The 21,509-nt window shown below is 37.4% G+C and overlaps 1 protein-coding gene across 1 annotated transcript; it reads right to left on the bottom strand.

Annotated features, from left to right (window-relative positions):
- Positions 1–15,987: 15,987 nt before the first annotated feature.
- Positions 15,988–17,949, bottom strand: Or52b2 (olfactory receptor family 52 subfamily B member 2). Its single transcript, XM_027919954.2, has one exon. It carries the CDS (start codon positions 17,691–17,693, stop codon positions 16,716–16,718), a length of 978 nt encoding a protein of 325 aa, XP_027775755.2. The 5' UTR covers positions 17,694–17,949; the 3' UTR covers positions 15,988–16,715.
- Positions 17,950–21,509: the final 3,560 nt, after the last annotated feature.

Genomic DNA, 21,509 nt, shown 5'->3' with positions numbered 1-21,509 from the left:
CAATAGATAGAAACAAGGTCAGTTTGACCAGCTTGGTCTTAAACACCTAGCAAAACCAGTTAAAAACCAAAGCACAGCCATTCCTGGGCATTTAAAAAGAAACAACAGTTATTTTAATGTAACTTAAAATGTACACTTGTGTTAACACCCCTCAAATAAGTAAGACTGGAGACAACAGAAGAGAGATTCTTAGGCAAAAATTCCTGATAACTACCAATAAACATTGCCAGAAGTTTTTAGTCAGTTTAAGGCCTACAGATCTTCCTAACTTCCTACACAGGTAGACTTAATCAATGTTTGCTAGTATAATTATCTAGCCCTAGTTGTAAAAAAAGATAAAGGGATCTCTACTAAACACAGAGGTCATGCCAATAAAGATATTATACAAAAATCAGATGACATTACCTAACTTAACTAAATGTTGTATCTACATTCCTGATAATTCTGACAATGTTAAAGATTTATGTTCCCTAAAAAGGGCCTTATTAGGCTTTGTTAGGCCTTGTTATGGGGACAATTTCTGTTATTCCACCTCCTGGTAAACAATTATTAATTTCTGTCATTTTCATGATATTCATGGACAGGTTTTCAGATGCTTCAACTGCTATTTTGTATTAATCTTCTTTCAATACTCATGTGGGGTTTTTTGTTTGTTTGTTTGTTTGTTTCTCTCATAGAAGTGCCCACTCCCAAGTAAATTTACAACCTGTTCTTCCTGAACCAGATTTTTTACATGGACTCCTTGACCCTCTCAATTTCTAAAAAGGGACTCCAAACTGCTTGCCCACTGCACATCGCCCCCTTTCAGCTCAAAGTAGCAAGAACGGTCATTGCCCTTTACCCTTACATCAGTAGGAGGTTCCTAACATTAAAGAAAAAAATTACAGTCAATATAGATGTTTGCCAATATGTCTAGCTCAGGAAGATGTACCTGGGAAACTACTCCCAAGATCACCCTGGGTGATCTCCCAGAAAGAGATACTTGCTTCTACAACCCAACTTTTAAGTGGAACAACTCCCTGTTTGCCAAAAATTGTGCTTCCCGGGTCCCACTTCAAACTCCTTGCCTAAATCTCCAAACTGTCAATAAATTTGAACTATGTAACCCACTACTATTTTGATGGAGTAAAAGGAAAAGAACACCTGGACTTATTACAAGGCCAGGGCCCATTGATTTATCAACATAGACTGATTGCCCCCATTTTAGTTCCCCTCCTGGCTGGCTTGGGAATAGCTGGATCTACTGCTTTGGGAACTACAACTCTTATCACAGGCTCTAAAAATTTTAAGTCCCTCAGCCGTCAAATGGATATAAATTTAAACTTCAGGCAATTGGTTCCAAAACTTATTCTCATGGTCCCCTTGGTTGACTACCATCATTTCAGCTGTAGTTGGGCCCCTAGTACTTCTCCTGATTGGGATTACTATAGGACCCTGCCTCTTAAAAACCCTCCTAAACCATATACACAAGAATGTAGGTGAGGTAAGACTTATGGTCTTGTGAGCCCAGTGTGGTCCCTAGACACAGAAGGATGAAAAAGAAACTGAGGCCTAATGATGTGCAAGATTGACATCAAACCTACTAAAACCAGTGGGGAATGTGATAGTCGAAGCAAATGTGACTTCATTTTGTTTTATGACATCATGACTTCATTTTGTTTTATGACTTCATCCTGTAAAACAACCATGACAAGTAGAAGGGTCATGACTGGGGCAAGATGTTCTTTTCCTTTTGCTATAGAAACCTTTAAGAACACGGAACTACCTAATGGGGCATTGTTTCTGTAACTAGGGTAATGGGGCTCTGTTTCTGTAACTGGGGTGACTGGGCTAACTGTGATTGGTTAGGCTTCCCGCCCATTGACTGCACTCTCCTGCTTCTGTAACCTGGTTTGCTTGCATTGGCTAGACCCCCGAACATCCCTTTTGTGGTTTTCAGGCTTATAAGGAGTGCCCTTGTAATTGTTTGCGGCTGATCAGGGGAACAGCTTTATGTTCTGGTCAGTCACCACCAGTGTGCTTCAATAAAGTCTTGATTCGATTATACATGAGTGGTCTGGAAGTCAGTTTATGAAACCCTGGGACAAAACTTTAACTATAACATCATCAAGGCCAAAAGCTTGCCTTGGCCATAAATAGGAGAAAAAAAAAGTCAAAATATGAGGATGTTTTATCCTCTTTCTCAATGAACTTTTAACAATGAATCAAAAGTTAATGATTTCTTGAACAAATTGACCCTCCAAAACTGCAAACTCCTGTATCATCTTTAAAGAAAAGGGGGACAGTAAAACACCATTTCCCTGCCCCTTTCTTTTCCTAAAAATCTAGCCACATTGGGGAAACAATGAGAGCAAGCTTTCTCTTATGAACACTAAGAACTAGAACAAGTTAGAGTACACCAGGACAGTTGCTCCTTGGGATGCTGATCATAAAACAAACTAAGCAAACTAAAGCTGATGATGTCACTGCTTCTGCAGCCTAACACATAAAGCCTCTCTCTGCAGGGGGACTTGTACAGAACTGATGGCATTGTAGAAAGGATACATGTCACTTATCCAGCTGGCCACCATTGGACAAAGACCTATGAGGGATGGCAACTTTGCTTGGCAAAAAGCACTGTGAGGGCAGAGGTACTGTCAGCCTATCACCCCAAAACTCTTCTTGGAGAAGTCACTGATCTCCTGTAGCTTTCCCTTCAATAAACCATATATCTCTGATACTGTTTCTGGGCACTTTATTTAGTCTCTCTAAAAACCTACATACCACATACCCCTCTGCCTTGGCACAACTGAGCTGTGTACTCCCCCAGACATAAAACTTCTACAACAAGTTGCTACATAGCTAAGAGCCAGAAAGACACATGCTCCAGAAAGAAGAGAAAGGGAACTAAGTTCTACCTGCCCTTTTTTTCCCCCACTTACATTCACCAATTAAATCAAGACACTCCTTCCACTCTGGAGAATGTATTTTGATACATTTTGATAATGGAATATTTTGATAATGGAATAACCTGTACCTGGAGGTGATGGGGAAGAAAGTGTGTCTCACTAATATTATAAAAAAAATTATTGATTAGGGTTTTTGTTCAATTGTATGTAAGAGAAACTAGAATATAGAAGTATAATCAAATTAGTTTATATATCTCATACCCAAAGAGAGAGAGAGGTAGAAACAGAGACTGGATCAGGCAGATTAGAGTTGTTAAGTCACCTCTATTGAGCAACTGGGAACTAGGTTCTGTCTCTCTGTTGTTATCCTAAGCTATTTCCACTTCCATGTTTAATTCCATATTACAAACAAAAAGGAAGTAGTGAAAACAAAATATTATGCAAATTTTTACTCACATCTATAATCAGAAATGAGTCTGATGTTCTTATACTTGCAAGGAAAAGTCAAAGTTTTGGTATATTAGCTTCCTAGCCTCTGACAGAGGAAAACTATGGAAAGGTGGGCTTGAACGGGTACTAAATGAATTAACTCTCAGTAAAAACAGACAATAACTATCACTTTCTTCTTATATAATATTTTTAAAACTCAATAAATTATTAGGCCATGAGGAAGTCTCAATAAATTCCAAAAAATAAATTCCAAAACTTCTGAAGCAACATGACAGAATGAGCACTCCTGCAGCCTCTCCTTCCACTGCAAATCCTAGCAACCACTGACAACCTATTCAATAATAAATCAGCACATAACACTCTATAAAACAAATACAGAGCCATTAATGCACAGAAAATATGAGGAATCTCCAAAAGATGAAAGACATTTTCAGTGGGATTATGGAAAAATACTGAAGACAAAAAAGTGCTCTGTAAAAGACAACTACTACAAATAATAATAATAATATTGATCAAATTCAGATTTGTCTAATAATAGGAGAAGTGGAAGGCATTCAGAAAACCAAACTGGTGACTAATTAGGTAGCACAGTGTGAACAGCCAGGCAGGCCTATCCTTCTGCAACAATCAATGGATCAAGAGGTGGGTCAAGCCCAGTGTGGTGGCATAATCCTGTAACCCCACCTACTCAAGAGACTGCTGAGGCAGGAGGATTGCAAGTTTGAGGTCAGCCTTGGCAACCTAGGCAGACACTGACTCAAAATAAAAAACAAAAAGGTCTGGGGATATAGGTCAGTGGGAAAGTACCTCTGGGTTCAATACAGGAAAAAAAGGAGGAGGAGGAGGAATAAGAAGAAGAAAGAAGGAAGAAGAAAAAGAAGAGGAGGAGGAGGAGACAAAGAAGAAAAGGAGAAGGAATCAAGTACAGGGATGAGTGCTCCCAAAATATTGGAGATTGGGTCAGAAGAGGGCAGTGATCTAGATGACTACAAACATCTTGCCCCATGAGTCATGGGAACAAGTGCAAAGAAAAATCAAGATATTAGCACACACCCATATCTCCCCTATGGGTTTCATTGAATATAGCAAGATGCCAAAACTAACTACTAGAAAGAAAAATAATTACACAATCAATGACTAAGATGGCCTGAACTTTCCCCTCAACTTGGCTAAACTTTAGACAGACTATGGGCCTCTGATCTCCCTTACTTACAGCATTTACTTCGGAAAATTTGTCCTTATAAATTTCTTTTCTACTCCTTTGAACTGTATAAAAATCTTCTCAAACTTCTTATTCATTTTATAACCCTGATAATATTTTTTCAAGGACCTGGAAAATATCTCTTAAATATAGACATTGAAGGAGATAACACCCCCTTATCAGTGTCTGTGGAAGGGTAGGAAAATAACTTCAGTGGGAGCCAATTAGCAAACACAGATAACCTAATCTCAGAGAAAAGCATCTGCAACCTCAAATAATTCAATGTGTTTGACACATTCCATCAATCAGTTTCTTCATTGACATCCAGTACTTTCACCTTGGCTCACCCCAGTGCTTACACCCACTTTATCCACTACTCCCACACACACCCACCCTTGCCTTTGTTTTAGCAGAGCAGTTTCATACTTGGTCTGTACCCTCCCCACTTTTGATGGCAATAGCATCTGAATAAAATCAACTTCCATTATCCTGTCCAGTGAAATTTTTTCTTAACAACACAATCAGATATTTAAGCAAAATTAATATGAGTGATATTAAAGTTAACAACAGAACTCATACTAAACAAATAGAATAAATTCAACTTTAACAAAAACAAAATCTGAAGCCACCTTTTATTTCAGGATTCCATTCACTTATCCCCTCAGATCTATGGGCGGTGAGAATGGCTGTTACTAGCCCTAGGTAACTGTACTATCAATTAGCATCTCTTCCTAGCTACATTCTTATAAATGACCCATCTCAAATTATTCTAATTTGAATGGACCATCTGTTCCCTAATGAGCCTATGCTGGTTGGATTTTAGAATATGAAGGTCATTAGAAAGAAGTTTTGATATAGTGATAAGACAGTAGATGAATAGCCATAGACTAAAAAGATGAGGAAATGAAAACAATATTCAAAGATGTCTCTTATGAGAGATTGGTTCAGTGAAGGGCAGAAACTAGAAGTAATACTGAGACATGGAAGGCCTAAGGAGAAATATTTTGAAGTTGGAAGCCCTTGGAATCTTCATGTACTGGAATCTAGTAGTACTTCATGAATCTTCATGCAGCATATAAGAGAAAGAAACTGCTGATATAGGAAATAGGGGATACAGTTTCTTCTATATCACATTTATGTATATGTACATGTATTTATATGTAATTTCATCCACTAGAAATACTGGTTGAATGCTATATCAAAAGACAAAATTATAATAAATTTAGTTTAAACATCTAATTAATGTTAATTTGTGATTATAGAATGGGGAAACATCCCTTACATAAAATAGCATTAATGTTCTCATAAGCTGAGCAGAGAAAGTTAGCTTTATAGGCAGAAGAGGTCTAAAGAAAGCATAAATAGAACAAAAAGCAGATTGGTTGTTTCCAAGTTACTTTCCTAAATGGTTAAGACAGAAAGAACTTTCTTATTATACTGACTCGAGTTGACTGGAATCTTCTGATTTTTTAAAAACTAGCCTGTTAGAAAGCTCAGTTTGATTACATGGCAATTAGTACAAGAGGCTCCATTACGGCTTGGTCTGGTCAGCCAGGGTCTAGTGCGGGAGGCTAGTTCAAATCAAAGGCATCATGTAGACATTGCGTAACAGCAGAAAATTGCTTCAAACTAAAATGATACAAAGAAATACACAAATAGCACAAATATACACATACATCAACATTTATCTTAGTTCCTTTCATGACTTTCTGATTTTAGACAAAAATTACTTGAAGGAGCAAAAATATAACTGTCCTCAATCCTCATAAATTCACAGTTGGGACAGACTTTCATAATAAAAGTAAGATAAACAAGAGAAACATAAACAAGTTTATTAATGCATGCTATATCTACCATGCAAGAGAAAAGAAACTCACATAATTCAAAACAGGAGCTTGGAACTCCATTTATTTTTAAAAACAACAATAAATCTGAAAGGACAGTGGAGAGAGTAGTTCCAGTTTCTCAAAGTTGCAAAAACTGAAGGAAGTTAAATTTGTGGAACAAAGTCTGCTATTAGATCCCTCTCTAACACATTGTCTCTGAGCTGATATGCAAGTATCACAAAAAGATGGATCTGCATTCTTCCTTTAGGAGGGAAAGGAAGTCTCTGTCACGCTCTTCAGGCAAGCAGAGGAAAAAATTAAACAGTCCCCTGTGTCTTAACTGTCTTTCACTCAATAACCCTCAATATTTTGGTGGAGTTATTTTGGTTTCCTTCACATTTCACAATAACTCAGAACCTGCAATGCTTCCCCCACTTCCACAAGCAAGTTACATGTCTTTTTCAAGATTAAGTGCCATATTTATTGTAGTATGTGTTTTTCTTAACCACTTAACATGTTTAAAACTGTTAAGGTTGTTTTTTGTTTTTTTGGTTTTTTTTTTTTTTTTTGGTGGGAGGTGGTACTGGGGATTGAACTCAGGGGCACTCAACCACTGAGCCACATCCCCCCCAATCTTATTCTGTATTTTATTTAGAGACAAGGTCTTACTGAGTTGCTAAGTGCCTCACTTTTTGCTGAGACTGGCTTTGAACTCTCAATCCTCCTGCATCAGCCTCCCAAGCTGCTGGGATTACAGGCATGTACTACCATGCCCAGCTAAAACTGTTAGTTTTTATTGGTTTTCTATCATTTTTATATATCACTGATGACGTTTTTGAGTGTTCTATTTTCCCATGAACCTTGTAGTCTTTCTTGTGCAATTTTATATAACATGATGGTTTTTAGGACCATACATATTACATTGTAACAGATCTGACTATACTTGTTTGAGTAGGTGGGGAAGAAACCAAGCTTATACATAAGGGAGAGCACGCCTTCTTAAATTATACAGGCAGAGCTTTCTATCTACTTAACCTGACCTCTAGGGTTAGGTCTGAGTAGGACGGCTCCCAGAAGTGACAAAGGTATACCTCCAAATTCACTGGGAGAACTTCCTGCTGAAGTGAGACAACAATTTGGACTAAGATGAGACAGGGATGTAACAGGAGGATCAGGCCTAAATCAAACCATTTCAGGGCTGTAATTTATAACCAAAATCTCAGGAGTGGTAGGGAAAGGAAGAGGGATGCTCAGAGCAACAAGGTCAAGCACCAGGAACAATAGTCAGGAGAGGAGAAGGAAGCACCAATGTGAGAGCATTTTCATAGCCTCTTCTGCAGTAGTAAGAAAACCAGAAATGACATGGATGAGATGGTCACTGGAAGGAGAACTGAAGGAGGCCGTCTACCTCCCTAGGACTCTGTCCTGGCCTATGAATCTGGCCTACTTTCTCTTTGAATTTCTCATTTTGCCTTTCTTTACCTTTCATCAAGCTCTTCTATAGGAAAGTAAGAACTATATCTAGAAAAGAGGTTAAAGAGAGGCTAAACTCTGATATTCCTAATCAGAGGAATGTGCTAAGGAAATCCCATGGGCTATCATACTGTCAGGCCTACAAGAGGCTTTCAGTAAAAAGCTGATGAGTCAATGACCAAATTAAGTGATATTAGAAAAATAAATAAATAAAGACGTTCAAAGGGGATTCTAGGAATCATGAGGCTCAATATTTTCATGATTTGAAATGCTAAAATAATATAAAATAAAATACTTACTTAATGTGACTTATTTGGAAAAGCACAAAGCCAAAGTCATTCTCAATGAAAAAATTTAACAAATTTTTACTAAATCAACCAAAGGGAAAACAGATTAGCAGTTAATTATTATTCTACATTTTCTAATTAAAATAAAATATAAGTAATTTTTATAACATTTAGAACACAGAGCCCAAAATTATCATTTTGAAAATGATTATGAGATCTTCCCAAGAATTCAAAGAGAAAAAAAGAAATCTTAAAAATGTTATAACTGACAATAAAATAGTAAAGTAAATTTGAGTCAAAATAATAAAATCCTATAGATTTCCTATATAACCAGCAAAAAATAATTAAAATATATACTTTAGGAAAAAATTCAACTGAAAAAACTTCAAATATTGTAAAAACAACAACAGTGTGAAGTCTTCATATGAATAGGAAAGGAAACTTTCTTTCCACCCTCTGAAGGTTAGACTTTTGAGTCATGAAATGAACTGACAGTAGACAGATTAACCGGAGAAAATCAATAGCAATTGATAGATGCAATTATATAAAAAATGTAGTTAAGGTTAAGTAATGATTTTAGGAGAAAAATTATACAAAACAAATAGTAGATAAAAGATTAAAATCCTTAAATACTAAAAGTTGGTGTAAATAAATAAGAAAAAATTGGAAAATGTGCAAGGAATAGGTAATTCTACAACAAGAAAAATAGATGGCCAATATACATACGAGTAGATACTCAATTTTACAAAATTTAAAGAAATAAAAACCAGAATTATATTAAACTATTGTAGTTCTGATAGAGCATAATAGGAAAACTATTAACCACCAGTACTGCGATAGGTACCTTGATATAGCCATTTAAGAAAGTAATTTGACAAAAAGCTTTTAAATTTTTCAATTGTACAAATCCTTAAATCCAGTAATTTCCCTTCAGGCAACTACCTGCTGAAATTACAACATGAAAACATAATCTATAAAGCATAACTTTATATCAATCACTATGATAATAAGTTATGGCATATGTATTATACTAGAATCCTTTTCTTCCATTATAGAAAAAAGAACTATCAACTATGGTATAAAGTTTACAAAACAATTAAAGATTACAAGGTATAAATTTTTCAGTCTGTGTAGCAGCATACTTTACATTGTAGTAACAGAAAATCCAATCCATTTTGGTTTCAACACAAAGAGGAATGTCTTTGCTTCTATATGTTTCTAGTATCAGGTTACCAAAAGATTCAAGATGTCATCAGAGCATCATTTCTTTGTATCTAACCCTCCAGGTGTTGACTCTCCTAGGACCAGAATTAAGGTGAGAAAAATGAAATACTTACCTTGGATGCAAAATTTAAGTGTGAGAAAAACATTAAAGATAAATAAAATTTTAACAAAATGTGTTTAAATGAAGAACAATATAAAAAAATTCATGATGAACAAAATATCAAAATTTTAAATAAAGATAGAATCTGACAGCAAGACACCAGGCCGTATTTGGAGCTCGAGGTGAAAGGAAAGATGGGAGCCTCTATACACATGCTTTTATGAATTTTTAATAGCTATTTCTTCTGTAATTTTATTTAAAATATTATTTATTCATTTGATCTATTAAAGACAGTAAAATAATATTAAGTTTTAATTTGGTGTAAACAAAATATTTCAACTGAAGTTGTAAGTCTGAATATGCCTACTGTTCAATATTTCAATATTTTAAACTATTTTAATATTCTGGAAAAATATTAACCCAAGTCCCAACCCTCCATGGCAGAAATGTATGTAGCAGTTCAAGATATTAAAATGTGTACTTGCACTACAATACACTATCCAGAGGACATGAGAAGATCTTATCTAAATCAGCAGTTTATTGGGTCTCTTCCAGGAAAACTTAAAAATATAAGGAACTAAACATTCATCCCCTGCCCAGGAATTTACCCTGGTTGAAGAGGAAGTTCTTTAATGTGTGAAAAAAATCTACAAGCAGACTCCAAAGTGAAATGGGATAGTATTTGTACCTCATCCTAAGAATCCCTTGGGTAGGGAGACAGCTTCTTCCACATTGTTCTGTAGAGAGTATCTGGTTTAATTAGAGCAGACTCCAGCAGAAACAGTCTCCAGAGATCACTGACTCAAAAACCAGAGAAGGCAGGACATCTAACTGTGTTCTTCCTGAAGTACTCTGTACATAGTAGATCTGCTAATGACTCCATATCTCTGAATCAAACATATGGACAAAGTGAATTTGAGTTGCTGCTAGTTAATACATAGATGTACAGCCCAGTCTATGCCTACAAGATTCAGGGAAATAGAAACCTATGGAGAAACAGAAGAAATAGTAGATCAGAAGTTATGGAGAAACAGAAGAAATAGTAGATCAGAAGAAGCTAATTGGGGGTGGTAGGATAGTGTGCATATTTGTAAGTGGTTTTCAGTCATAAAATTAGATAATATTTAACAATGAAGGGTCCAGAGGTCAATATCCTCACCAACATTTTAATCCATCATATTTAACCTATGCTAAATGCTGGAAATATAATGATGAGTATGACATATATATTATAGAATTTAAGTTCTGAGGGGTTCATAAATAGAGTAATTAATATTTGGTTGAAGGGGCTAGGGATATAGCTCAGTTGGCAGAGTGCCTGCTAGGCAGGTACAAGGCCCTGGGTTCAATTGGGAGGGGGAGCATGAGAGGAATAGAGGAACTCTAGGATAGGGCAGAGGGGTGGGAGGGGAGGGGAGGGGGTATGGGGTTAGAAATGATGGTGGAACGAACTGACATCAGTAATCTATCATTTGCCAGATGTGTAATTTTGATTATTTATCTCTTTTTCAGCCTCCAGTATCCCTGCATCTTAATCAGAGATAATAAAGCATTATCTATTGAGATTATATGAGAATTAAATAAGATAATGCAACAGAATTCTTAACTTGGCTCCCAGTATGGTATGACCTCTTAATAAATATTAATTGTTATTATAATTATTATTATTATCATTAATATTATTATATATACATTAATGTATTATTACATAGTGGTGTGTTTTAAAATAGAGATGGAAGAGTGAATCAGGATCGGATTGTTAAACTAATATAATTTTTTCAGTAATACTAAACTGTAATTTTCAAACTCTAGCTACTGGAACACTAGGTTGTATTAGAGATACAAATTGGTATGGTATCAACAAAAATTTTATGAAATGAACATGAAAACAGATATCTACAGTGTCAGAAACACACTTTTCTTGAACAGCCATGTAAATGTGTTGAGAGCCACAGCCGAAGGGGCCACAGCCGAAGGGGCCCCAGCAAACTTCCAGCTGCCTGCTGATGATTGGCTCACAGCGGCCCCAGCAACATCTAGCTGATTGGCTCCTCTGCGGTGATGCTCATTGGGCTGTTTCCCTGCCCTTTCAGACCACGGAGCTGCTCATTGGGGGACTTTTTTGGCTCCACCCACGTGACCCAGCCAATCGGCCTCAAGAGCAGGAGGATTGTGGGAGGTGGGGAGAGAAGCTTGTGGGAGAGAGAGGCTTGTTGGAGAGAGAGGCTTGTGGAAAGCCGGTGGTGGCAGTTGGGGCTTTGAGGGTTTTTCCTGAGAGGCTGTTTTGTTTGGCGTGTGTGATTCTAAAAATAAAGTTAGTTTCTTTTGACAAGTGGCTCCTGATTGTGCCCAGCCAGACTGCGGCATTTGGTGGCTCGCACGGGGAGCAACTGAGGGTAAGTGATAAGGTAAACTGCTCTCCCCTGAGGGCAGGGCGAGAGGATGGGTAGCCATTTTAAGATTCTTCTTTTGTTTGGCTTCACTTTTCTTTTAAGTTGCCTGTCCCTGGAGATGAGTGAGACGGAAGAAAAACCGCTCACATCTGAGGAAAAACTATTTGCGTCTGAGGAACAGATATGGAGAAAGGTTATAATGATTTTTTGTTGTTCCATTTTTATTTCATTCTATCTCGGTTTTGTTTGGTGTTATCTTGTTGGGTTGTATTATAGTAGAAATATGGGATCAGAAATTAGTAAAAAACAAACCGAAAGAGTGTTAAGTAAATTGTTAGAGGAAGGAGGCATCCCAGTAAAATCAAGAGCAGTCAGGGCATACGTTGATACAATACAAAAATGTAGCCCATGGCTTTTTAAGGAGGAGTTGTTAAATATATCACAATGGAACCATCATGGTGAAGATTTTAAAAGAATAGAAAAGAAAAGCCCAGGGATTCTGCCAGTTGGCACATTGCCATTGTGGATGTTCGTATCTTGTTTGCTTAGTCCAAAGCCTTCAGTTCAGACAATGGTAGAGGAAGGAGAAGACATATTGATTCAAGTAAAAGAGAAGGTCTCTCAAGTTAGTCAGACAGAGGAAATGATTCAAGTAAAAGAGAAGGTCTCTCGAGCTAGTCAGACAGAGGAAAAAATTCAAGTAAAAGAGAAGGTCTCTCAAACTAGTCAGACAGAGGAAAAAAATTCAAGTAAAAGAGAAGGCCTCTCAAGCTAGTCAGACAGAGAAAGAAAGTGTAAAACAGAAAAAGCCATCAGGGGGAAAATTACAACAGGAGACTGCTACTAACACCTTTCTATCACCAGAGGGTGTAAGTGTCCAACCAACAGCACCACCTCTACAGGAGACTGCTACTAACACCTTTCTATCACCAGAGGACGTAAGTGTCCAACTAACAAGGCCACCTCCATATGCTGGGAGGCCCCCAACCCCCACAGTTGATAATTGGGATCCTGAGACAAGATCTCAAATATTAACATGCCCTGTATTTGAGGCAGGAGGGCAGCAAGTTTACCATGTTTTAAATTTCAAAACAGTGAAGCAGCTAAAAGAGGCTGTAACAACCTATGGTCCTCAAGCACCCTTCACTGTAAGCATGGTCGAATCCATTAACAACTTGAACATGACGCCAGCAGATTGGGTTAATATGTGTAAAGCTGTGCTAAATGGAGGACAATACCTGTTATGGAAGGTTGCCAATGAGGAATTTTGCAAGGAGACAGCTAGGCGAAATGCAGCAGCTGGTTATCCTCAGAGAAATCTAGATATGTTGTTAGGAAAGGGACCTTATGAGGATCAGCAGCAACAAATTGCATATGATCCTGGTGTATATGCACAAATTGCTGTAGATGCAATTAAGGCATGGAAGACTTTACAAGGACATGGAGGTTTACAAGGTCAATTATCTAAGGTAATACAAGGAGCTAATGAACCTTATGCTGAATTTGTAGATAGGCTTATTCAAACAGCTACCAGAGTTTTTGGGAATACAGAACAAACAATGCCATTACTAAAACACCTGGCTTATGAGCAAGCGAATCGTTGGTGCAGAGATATCATTAGACCATGGAAACATGAAGATTTAAACACATATATTAAATTATGTAGAGACATTAATGAACAAGGGCAAATTGCGGCAGCTGCAGTAAAACAGGCTTTAGATGCCAGGCCAAGAACATGCTACAATTGTGAACAAACAGGACATTTTAAAAGGAATTGCCCCATTGGAGGAGGGTTTAACAAAACTAGGTATCAAAGGAGTAGAATACCAGGTATTTGCCCACGATGCCGTAGAGGGAGACATTGGGCTAATGAATGCCGTTCTCAAACCACCATAGAGGGTACTCCATTATCAAAAAATGAACAAGGACCAGGTGTTTATCCACGATATCGTGGAGAAAGGCATCAGGCTCCGTTGCCAAAAAATGGACAGGGGGGGCCAATGCTCCGGGGCCCAAAACCACAAATATACGGAGCACTGGAGGAACCCAGCAACACCATCAGGGTAGTTCCCAGGACACACTGTCCATCAGATCCCTCATCAGACAAACCAGAGGGAGCGCAGGGTTGGACATCTGCACCTCCGCCAGAGCAGTACTAACCCCAGAGATGGGAGTTCAAATCATTCCCACAGGGGTGAAAGGACCTCTTCCCAAAGGAACAGTAGGCTTATTATTAGGACGCAGCTCTTATACTCTAAAAGGACTTATGATAAGTCCTGGGGTAATTGATCCCGATTATGAAGGTGAAATAAAAATTATAGCCAGTTCTCCAAAGGGTATATCAGTAATTTCACCAGGAGATAGAATAGCACAGTTACTAATAATACCCAGCCTACATGATAAATTTTCCAGTCGTACTGTAGAAAGAGGTTCCAAGGGATTAGGCTCCACAGGTGTAGATTGGGCTATGCTTTCTTTAAATTTAGATTCTCGCCCCATGCTAAAACTAAATATTCAAGGACATGAATTTAATGGGCTACTGGATACAGGTGCAGACCTTAGCATCATCTCTCGTCAAGAATGGCCAAAACATTGGCCATTACAACAAGCCACTCAAACGCTGCGAGGCCTAGGAGTGGCGACTAATCCCCATAGAAGTGCAATGGTATTAGATTGGAAGGATCCTGAAGGATGTGAAGGAACTATACAGCCATATGTATTGGATCATCTTCCCGTAAATTTATGGGGACGAGATGTCCTAGACGAATTAGGTTTGACATTAACAAATAACATCAACCAAAATGCACCCACTATTATGACTAGACAAGGTTTTAGGAAAGGAAAAAGATTAGAAACACACTTTTCTTGAACAGCCATGTAAATGAGTCGCAGAATGCTAGAATTTTGCATACTTATTTGACCATGGAACTTTTGTATAAAACATCCATTGATATCTCATATCTATTCTATATGACATTCTGTGGAGAATGAAGAATCCTCCAAAGTATTTGACAGAAAGAAGCTTGATATGCTGTACCTTTGACAATGCTTAATTTAGAGTCATTTTGTAATTTAGGTTAAATTATAAAAGACTAAAAACATTGAAAGCAATTAAGAAATTAATGTAATAAATGTAAAAGATTATAAAGGCCATAAATAATTGGTAGAGGCAGTGTTAAAAAGAAGACTAACAATACAAATAACCTAGTATTAACAAAACATTTCTTATATACTATAAGCTAAGGATATGTTAAGAGATATTTACAAACAGTTTTATTTCATTTAACCTTCTCAACAACACAATTAAGATGCCCTGTACTGTTATTTATTCTGGAGATGAAAACTTCAAAAACTTTCACAAGCTTTACACAGCCAAAATACAATGGGAACAAACTTGAATCCCAATGACTCCAAATACCACCCACATAACTATGTAGTGTTAATATCAAAAGCAGTACCAACCAATAATTTATTGAGCAGCAGGCCTGAGAGGAAGAGGTTGAAAAAACTCCAGGGTTCCCAGCTCAGAAAAGTTGATGGGGTCATCATAATCTAGTTCACAAGAAAAGGAACACAGGAAGAAAAGTTGGCTTCAGTGGGAGTTCTACATCCTGAAGGAGATAACCAGTTAATACATGGATTTATGTGTCTAAAACTAAAAAAAAAAAAAAAAAAAAAAAAAAAAATTCTACACTAGAGAAGGAGAGATGAAGGACTCATTAGTGTGGGTGGTGGATGAAGAAATGAATGTGCATGACCTTTAATAGAAAAGCATGAAAGGATGAGGGTCAAGACTGTGAACTCCAAGACAATATTAAAGTTTTGCTAACCTGGTCAGGAACTCTGTGCTATAATTCCTAATGCTGACACTGGTAAAAGAGAGAACTAAGAGTACCCTTCTTCCTCCTACTTGGTCTATTCCCTGTACATTACAGCAATAGTGTGAAAAGTCAGTACTGAAGATCGATAGCTGACTTGCTAAACTATTTCAGGAAGACCTGGTTTATTAATCACAGTTTTCGTAGACTAAGTCAGTTGATCATGTCAATGCATCATAGAGATTCATGTTCTGAGTTCAGGGAGATAATTGTATTACTCTCATTCATTTTTCAAACATTTATTATCTATGAGGTATTTTAATGTGTTAAGGATACAAATATGAACAACACACATGCTTCCAATTTCAAGGAGTTTACAGTCAATTAAGGATACAATAAGGAACAAGCCATCAGAATATATTGTACATATTTAGAGATTTGTATAATATGTACTAGACAGGCAAAGCTAAGAACCTGAGCTTGCCTGGAGAAATTAATTAGAAAAAACCTCATAGGGAAGGCAATTCTTAAATTAAGATTTGAAGAATGAGATGAAATTTTCCAGGTGGCTGAAGGGTATGCCCAGCTGTTTTTGAAAACACCTGCCATTGTATAAGTGGGTGGAAATCTACTTCCTTCTGTATGAAGAATCAATGCACATTTCGGGATTTTAAAAAATTGGAAATTTTTCAGATGTTAAATACAAAATTATTTTTATTAATTTGTTTAAAACCTACCTTAATGTAATGAATGTTCAGTTTCCTGTGCTTCTAGAGTATATCTAGTCTATTGAAGACACCAATTGTTCATATTAGAGGTACATATACTTAATGATCATTTTTTGGGTTATAGGGAGGAATGTATGAAGTTAAAGGGAGAAGGAGGCAAAAAGGAAGAGTTAGATGAGAAAAAAAGAAAAGTTGGGGGAGGAGTAGTATGTTAAGTAAAAGGATTAAAAAGTGGGAAGAAAAAAAAATACTCTAAGTCCAGGAAGTCTGTGTATTTCACACCTAGTTTCCTAGAAGGAGCTGGGCATGAAAATTCTTGGGGACTCATCAGCCTAAAGGGGAGGCACAGCACCAAGTCTTGATGCCAAAGAACCAGTGAATTACACTCGCCCTAATCTGCTTAGTCTTCACACCATAGACAATAGGGTTGAGCATTGGTGGCACCACTACATAAAGATTGGCCAGCAGTATATGGACATGTCGCGGAATGTTATGGCCAAAGCGGTGGGTCAATAAGGTAAAGAATGATGGGACATAAAACATGAGGATGACACAAAGGTGAGACCCACAAGTGCTAAGGGCCTTGTGCCGAGCATCCTGGGAGGGCAAACGAAATACTGCTCGGAGGATCAGTGAGTAAGACACAGCAATGAGAATAACATCGAAGATGACCATGACAATGGGCACTGAGAAGCCATACCAGATGTTAACAGTAATGTCAGCACAGGCTAAGCGGGCCACTCCAATATGCTCACAGTATGAATGGGGGATGATATTGGTTTGACAGAAGGGTAGTCGCTTTAGCAAGAAGATCACTGGGAAGATGATGCAGAAGCTTCGGATGACAATGGCCACAGCAATCCTTCCTACAGCAGGCCATGTTAGCACCGTTGTATATCTCAGAGGGGCACATATGGCCACAAAGCGGTCAAAGGCCATGGCTAACAAGATGGCCGACTCCCCCACAAACATTGTGTGGACAAAGAAGACTTGGGTGACACAGGCATCAAAGGTAATGTCATGAGCATGCAGCCAAAAGATGGCTAGGGCCTTGGGTACAGTAGTGGTTGATAGCAGGATATCAGTGATGGCCAACATAGACAGGAAGAAATACATGGGCTCGTGAAGATTATGTTCTGTGATGATGACCATTATCAGCATGCTGTTTCCCAGGAGTGCAGTGATATACATGAGGCAAAGGGGTATTGACAACCAAATGTGATAAGCCTCCAACCCAGGGATGCCGAGTAAGACAAAAACTCCAGGATGGAAGATAGTAAAGTTGGTGTAAGTCATGATAAACATTATGGTTCTTTCTATAGTGGCTTTTGCATCTGCTGAAAGTGACCAAAACAGAAAGCATCCCTGAGTATGTGCAGAGATTAGAAGACATCATGATTTTCTCAACTGCTATACTCTTCAGCAAGTTCTCCTAGAGAATACTCACTGGCATAGGAATGACTTCTGGCCCTTGGTGCTTCATTTGCATATAGATCTTCCATGGCAAATTGTTTCAAGAAACAATAAAGGTTGCACTTTCCTCCCATCACCACATGCCCCATGATGTTGGCCCCATTCTATCTTTTTTGTCTTTCATCCATTTTTCCCTTTCCACATTATTAGTTGTCCCCAACCCATTTTATACTTGTACCTTTCCCCCAAGATTTTACTCTTTCTGTGTTTATCTGAATTTCCCTCCCCTTCTATGTCTTTACCCAAATTTTATGCTAAAATACCTCCTCTTAAGATATACCACTTTGTAAAATGTTCATAACAATATATCTCCATCCTGAAGACCTATTAGCTAAACTAAATTTTAACTTGATTATATTTAATCATATTAAGTTTATCTGGCTATTACCTTGAACATTTCATAGAACACTTGCACCTGTGGCTCCGTGTGCATGGAAATGGAGTACCAAGTGAAAATTCAGAAGAAACCTAAGACATATATTTATCTGTTCTGACTGAGATTCACATCTTCCCTAAAAGCAGCTAGCAATACCAGTGAAACCAAGAGGGCCAATTTTCATGATACTCCTTCTGAACATCTCATGGTCTTTCCCAGACAGTTCTATACAAGTGATTCTTGATCTCCTTTCCCATAGAAAACAAAGATTCCCAGGGAAACAATTCTGTATAAAGTCAATCAATACATTCTGCTGCCCCATCCTCTACTGGCTCCATTAACACAGCCTTCCTTCCCATGCACTTCTTCCCTAATGTCCAGAAAGAATCAGGTTTCCCTGCTACTAAAAAGTGTTAATTACAGAGCCCTTCTTGTCTTAGCCTTCCAACCAGGTAATAATTGTTTCCTTCAGAAGCTAACTACCTATCAGTTATTAAGACTACAGAAAGGATTAGTTATTAGACATCTAGAAGGAGACATGAAGAAAAAGAGCATAGAGAGAGTATGGAGAGAATCAGAATAAAGGTATCAAATAAATACTAGCTGGTTTCTATAATAAAGATATTCAGAGAGGCCCAGGGAAGAAGTTATGTGAAGGAATGAAAATCCTCAATCTGTAAGTCTATCCTCCTGCCTCTGCAAATATACTAAAACATAACTTGCTGTTGGGAGGAAACAATGGTACTTCATGTAGGTACAAGGAAAGGAGCAGTGCCAGAATACAATAAGTAAAGACCCCAGTAAAGCTAATAATTTGACATCCTCCAAGCCAATATATTTTAAAGCCAATATATTTTAAATATTTGTTTAACTTCTACTCACAGGATAGGCTGAGGTTTCCTGGGATATGCACAGAGAAGGATAAGTGGTAACATTGCTCTGCCTCTATTTTATTAAAGTGTTGGTCTCAAATTTATATAAGCAAAATTCCCACCAGAAAACAAATTCAGTTTCCTTAGAAGGAAATTTATTGGATACTTGCCTTCCCACTATCACTCCCAACCCTACTATTTACATATCCCTTCTCAATAAAATAGTAAGGTACCAGATATAGTCCTCATAAGAACAATTCCTGCCTTCTGCTTACAATTCATATATCCTATTGCCCCAGCAGTGAGAGACACTATATACCCAAGGCAGCATGTGAGAGGGGCAGTGAGTCCTGGATACCATTAATGAAGTTATGAAAAGAAGCCTACTACCTATGGAAAGAATATTCATTTTATTCAGCGGCTTCTGAGGGCTCCATCTCAGCCATGCTGCTTCTCTACCTACACCTTGAAAGGGTTCTTGTTTGAGAAAAAAAGGAACCATGCAGGCATAAATAGTCACATCCAAAGGTTTACAGAAAGTATCTGCCAAAGCTCTAAGAGAAATTCCAATAGAGTGAGGAAAACAAAGGAGCCAGAATGGTAGAGAAGAGGCCAGGAGCCATATTAAATGGGAGAGAACACAGCACAGTAGGTGAGAACATTAAGTTCTAGAACCAGGCTTACCCAGTTCATTTTCCAGTTCATTCCTGACTAGTTAGATGATCTTGGGCAAGTCACTTTATTTCTGTATGCCTCCCTTTTTTTTCAAATTCATTTACAAAATGTGGACAATAATAAACTTCATGAGGTAATTGTGAGGATTAAATGATTCAATATATATATAAGGTCAGAAAAATGGTTATTATTGTTTATTGTTATTATTAAATTGGCCATCATCTTATTGTATTTTTTCTGGTAGGCAAAACACCTTAATAACTATTTAGCCACATTAAAGTCCTATTTTTCACGCAAATATGATCAAAGAAAACTCCTTTCCCAGGAAGAAAGAAGAATAAAGGGAATAGAAAAAGTATCCACAGAGAAAAAAGGAGCCCAATCCCAGATCTCTCAGATGGAACTGGTGTCTTGTACTCAGACCCACGGGCTTTGTAGGGAGCACTAGGCAAGTCCACCAGTGATGATCTTAGCTTGGCTCAGAACTACCTAATGGATTTCCTTCAAATGCTCTAAAAAGCACCCATCTGTCTCAGAAGAAGAAAAGAGAAACTATTTCTATCATTTATAGAAGTCCAGGGGACATCACGAAGTGACAGGAATAGCTTCAGCTCTACAACCAAGTAACTAGAGTGCAAACTACCAGATTCAGTCTAGGCTAAGGAACAATGGAGCCACTTCCTGCAGCCTCTGACTAGACTCTGCTGTCCCTTTTTCTTCCCAGTGTCTTCTTTTCTCCCTTTAAGTACCTACCCAGCTCTATTTTTTGGTATTACTCATTTTCTCTTTAGGGAGCTATATAAAGGCTTTTAAAGTCCTCACTCAATCCCAATTTAGAAGACTGTCTATTAAAATTCTCTATTAAGAATAACAACATATTTAAATGTACCTATCTACAGACCACATCAGATATAATTGTTAGTAACTATAAAGGAGTTGAGTTACTTTTTTGCCTATTTTTATTACCTAGTCATCTGTTTATAGAAGTATTAATTTCACTTTGCAATTTCCTTGCATAGGTATTTCAGATCTCAAGAATTTTTCACCACTCAAGTTCTTTACAATGCACAGTCTCTACACTGAAGGCATATACCTAATGGACAAAACAGCTACCTACCCACCTCTGGGCATAAGGATAGTCTCTGTCTGTGGTGCAATAAATGGAAGGATTTGTTTTTATGTCACAAGAAATTTGTTTCCTTTTATTAAACATTTTCAGTAATATACATTAATTGTACATATTAATGGGGTTCAGTGTTACATACATTTATATACATCACATAATGTGATATTAAAATTTATAAATTGCTTACCTTTTAATATATGAAGAAAATTTATATTTATACTTTAATGACCTCCCTCTTGCTCACAGGCACTTAAAAACATCATATAAGATGCTTTCATAATAAAGCAAATGCTTTCGATTTGCTTTAATCTTTTCTATGTTGAAGAGGCACTGAGATTCCCTTACTCCATTGTCATCCCTTTAATAGTGACTCAGGTCTTTTTAATTATTTATTTTTAATTAGCAAATAAAGATTTTATATATTTAAGGTGTATAATGGCTAAATAAAGCTAACTAACGTGTATTGCTTCAGACACTTATTTTGTGGTGAGAACACCTAAAATCTACTCACAGAAATTTTAAGTATAGAATATATTGATGTACAATGGATCTCTTGAATTTATTTCTGCTGCCTAAATGAAATACTGCATGTTTTAACC

Source organism: Marmota flaviventris, chromosome 9 (assembly GCF_047511675.1).
Source record: "Marmota flaviventris isolate mMarFla1 chromosome 9, mMarFla1.hap1, whole genome shotgun sequence".
Classification (NCBI taxonomy): Eukaryota; Metazoa; Chordata; class Mammalia; order Rodentia; family Sciuridae; genus Marmota; species Marmota flaviventris.
This window is presented reverse-complemented; position numbering and strand designations above follow the sequence as displayed.

Coding starts and splice junctions, on each gene's coding strand:
- Or52b2 (XM_027919954.2), bottom strand. CDS start 17,693: ATGTTTATCATGACTTACACCAACTTTACTATCTTCCATCCTGGAGTT.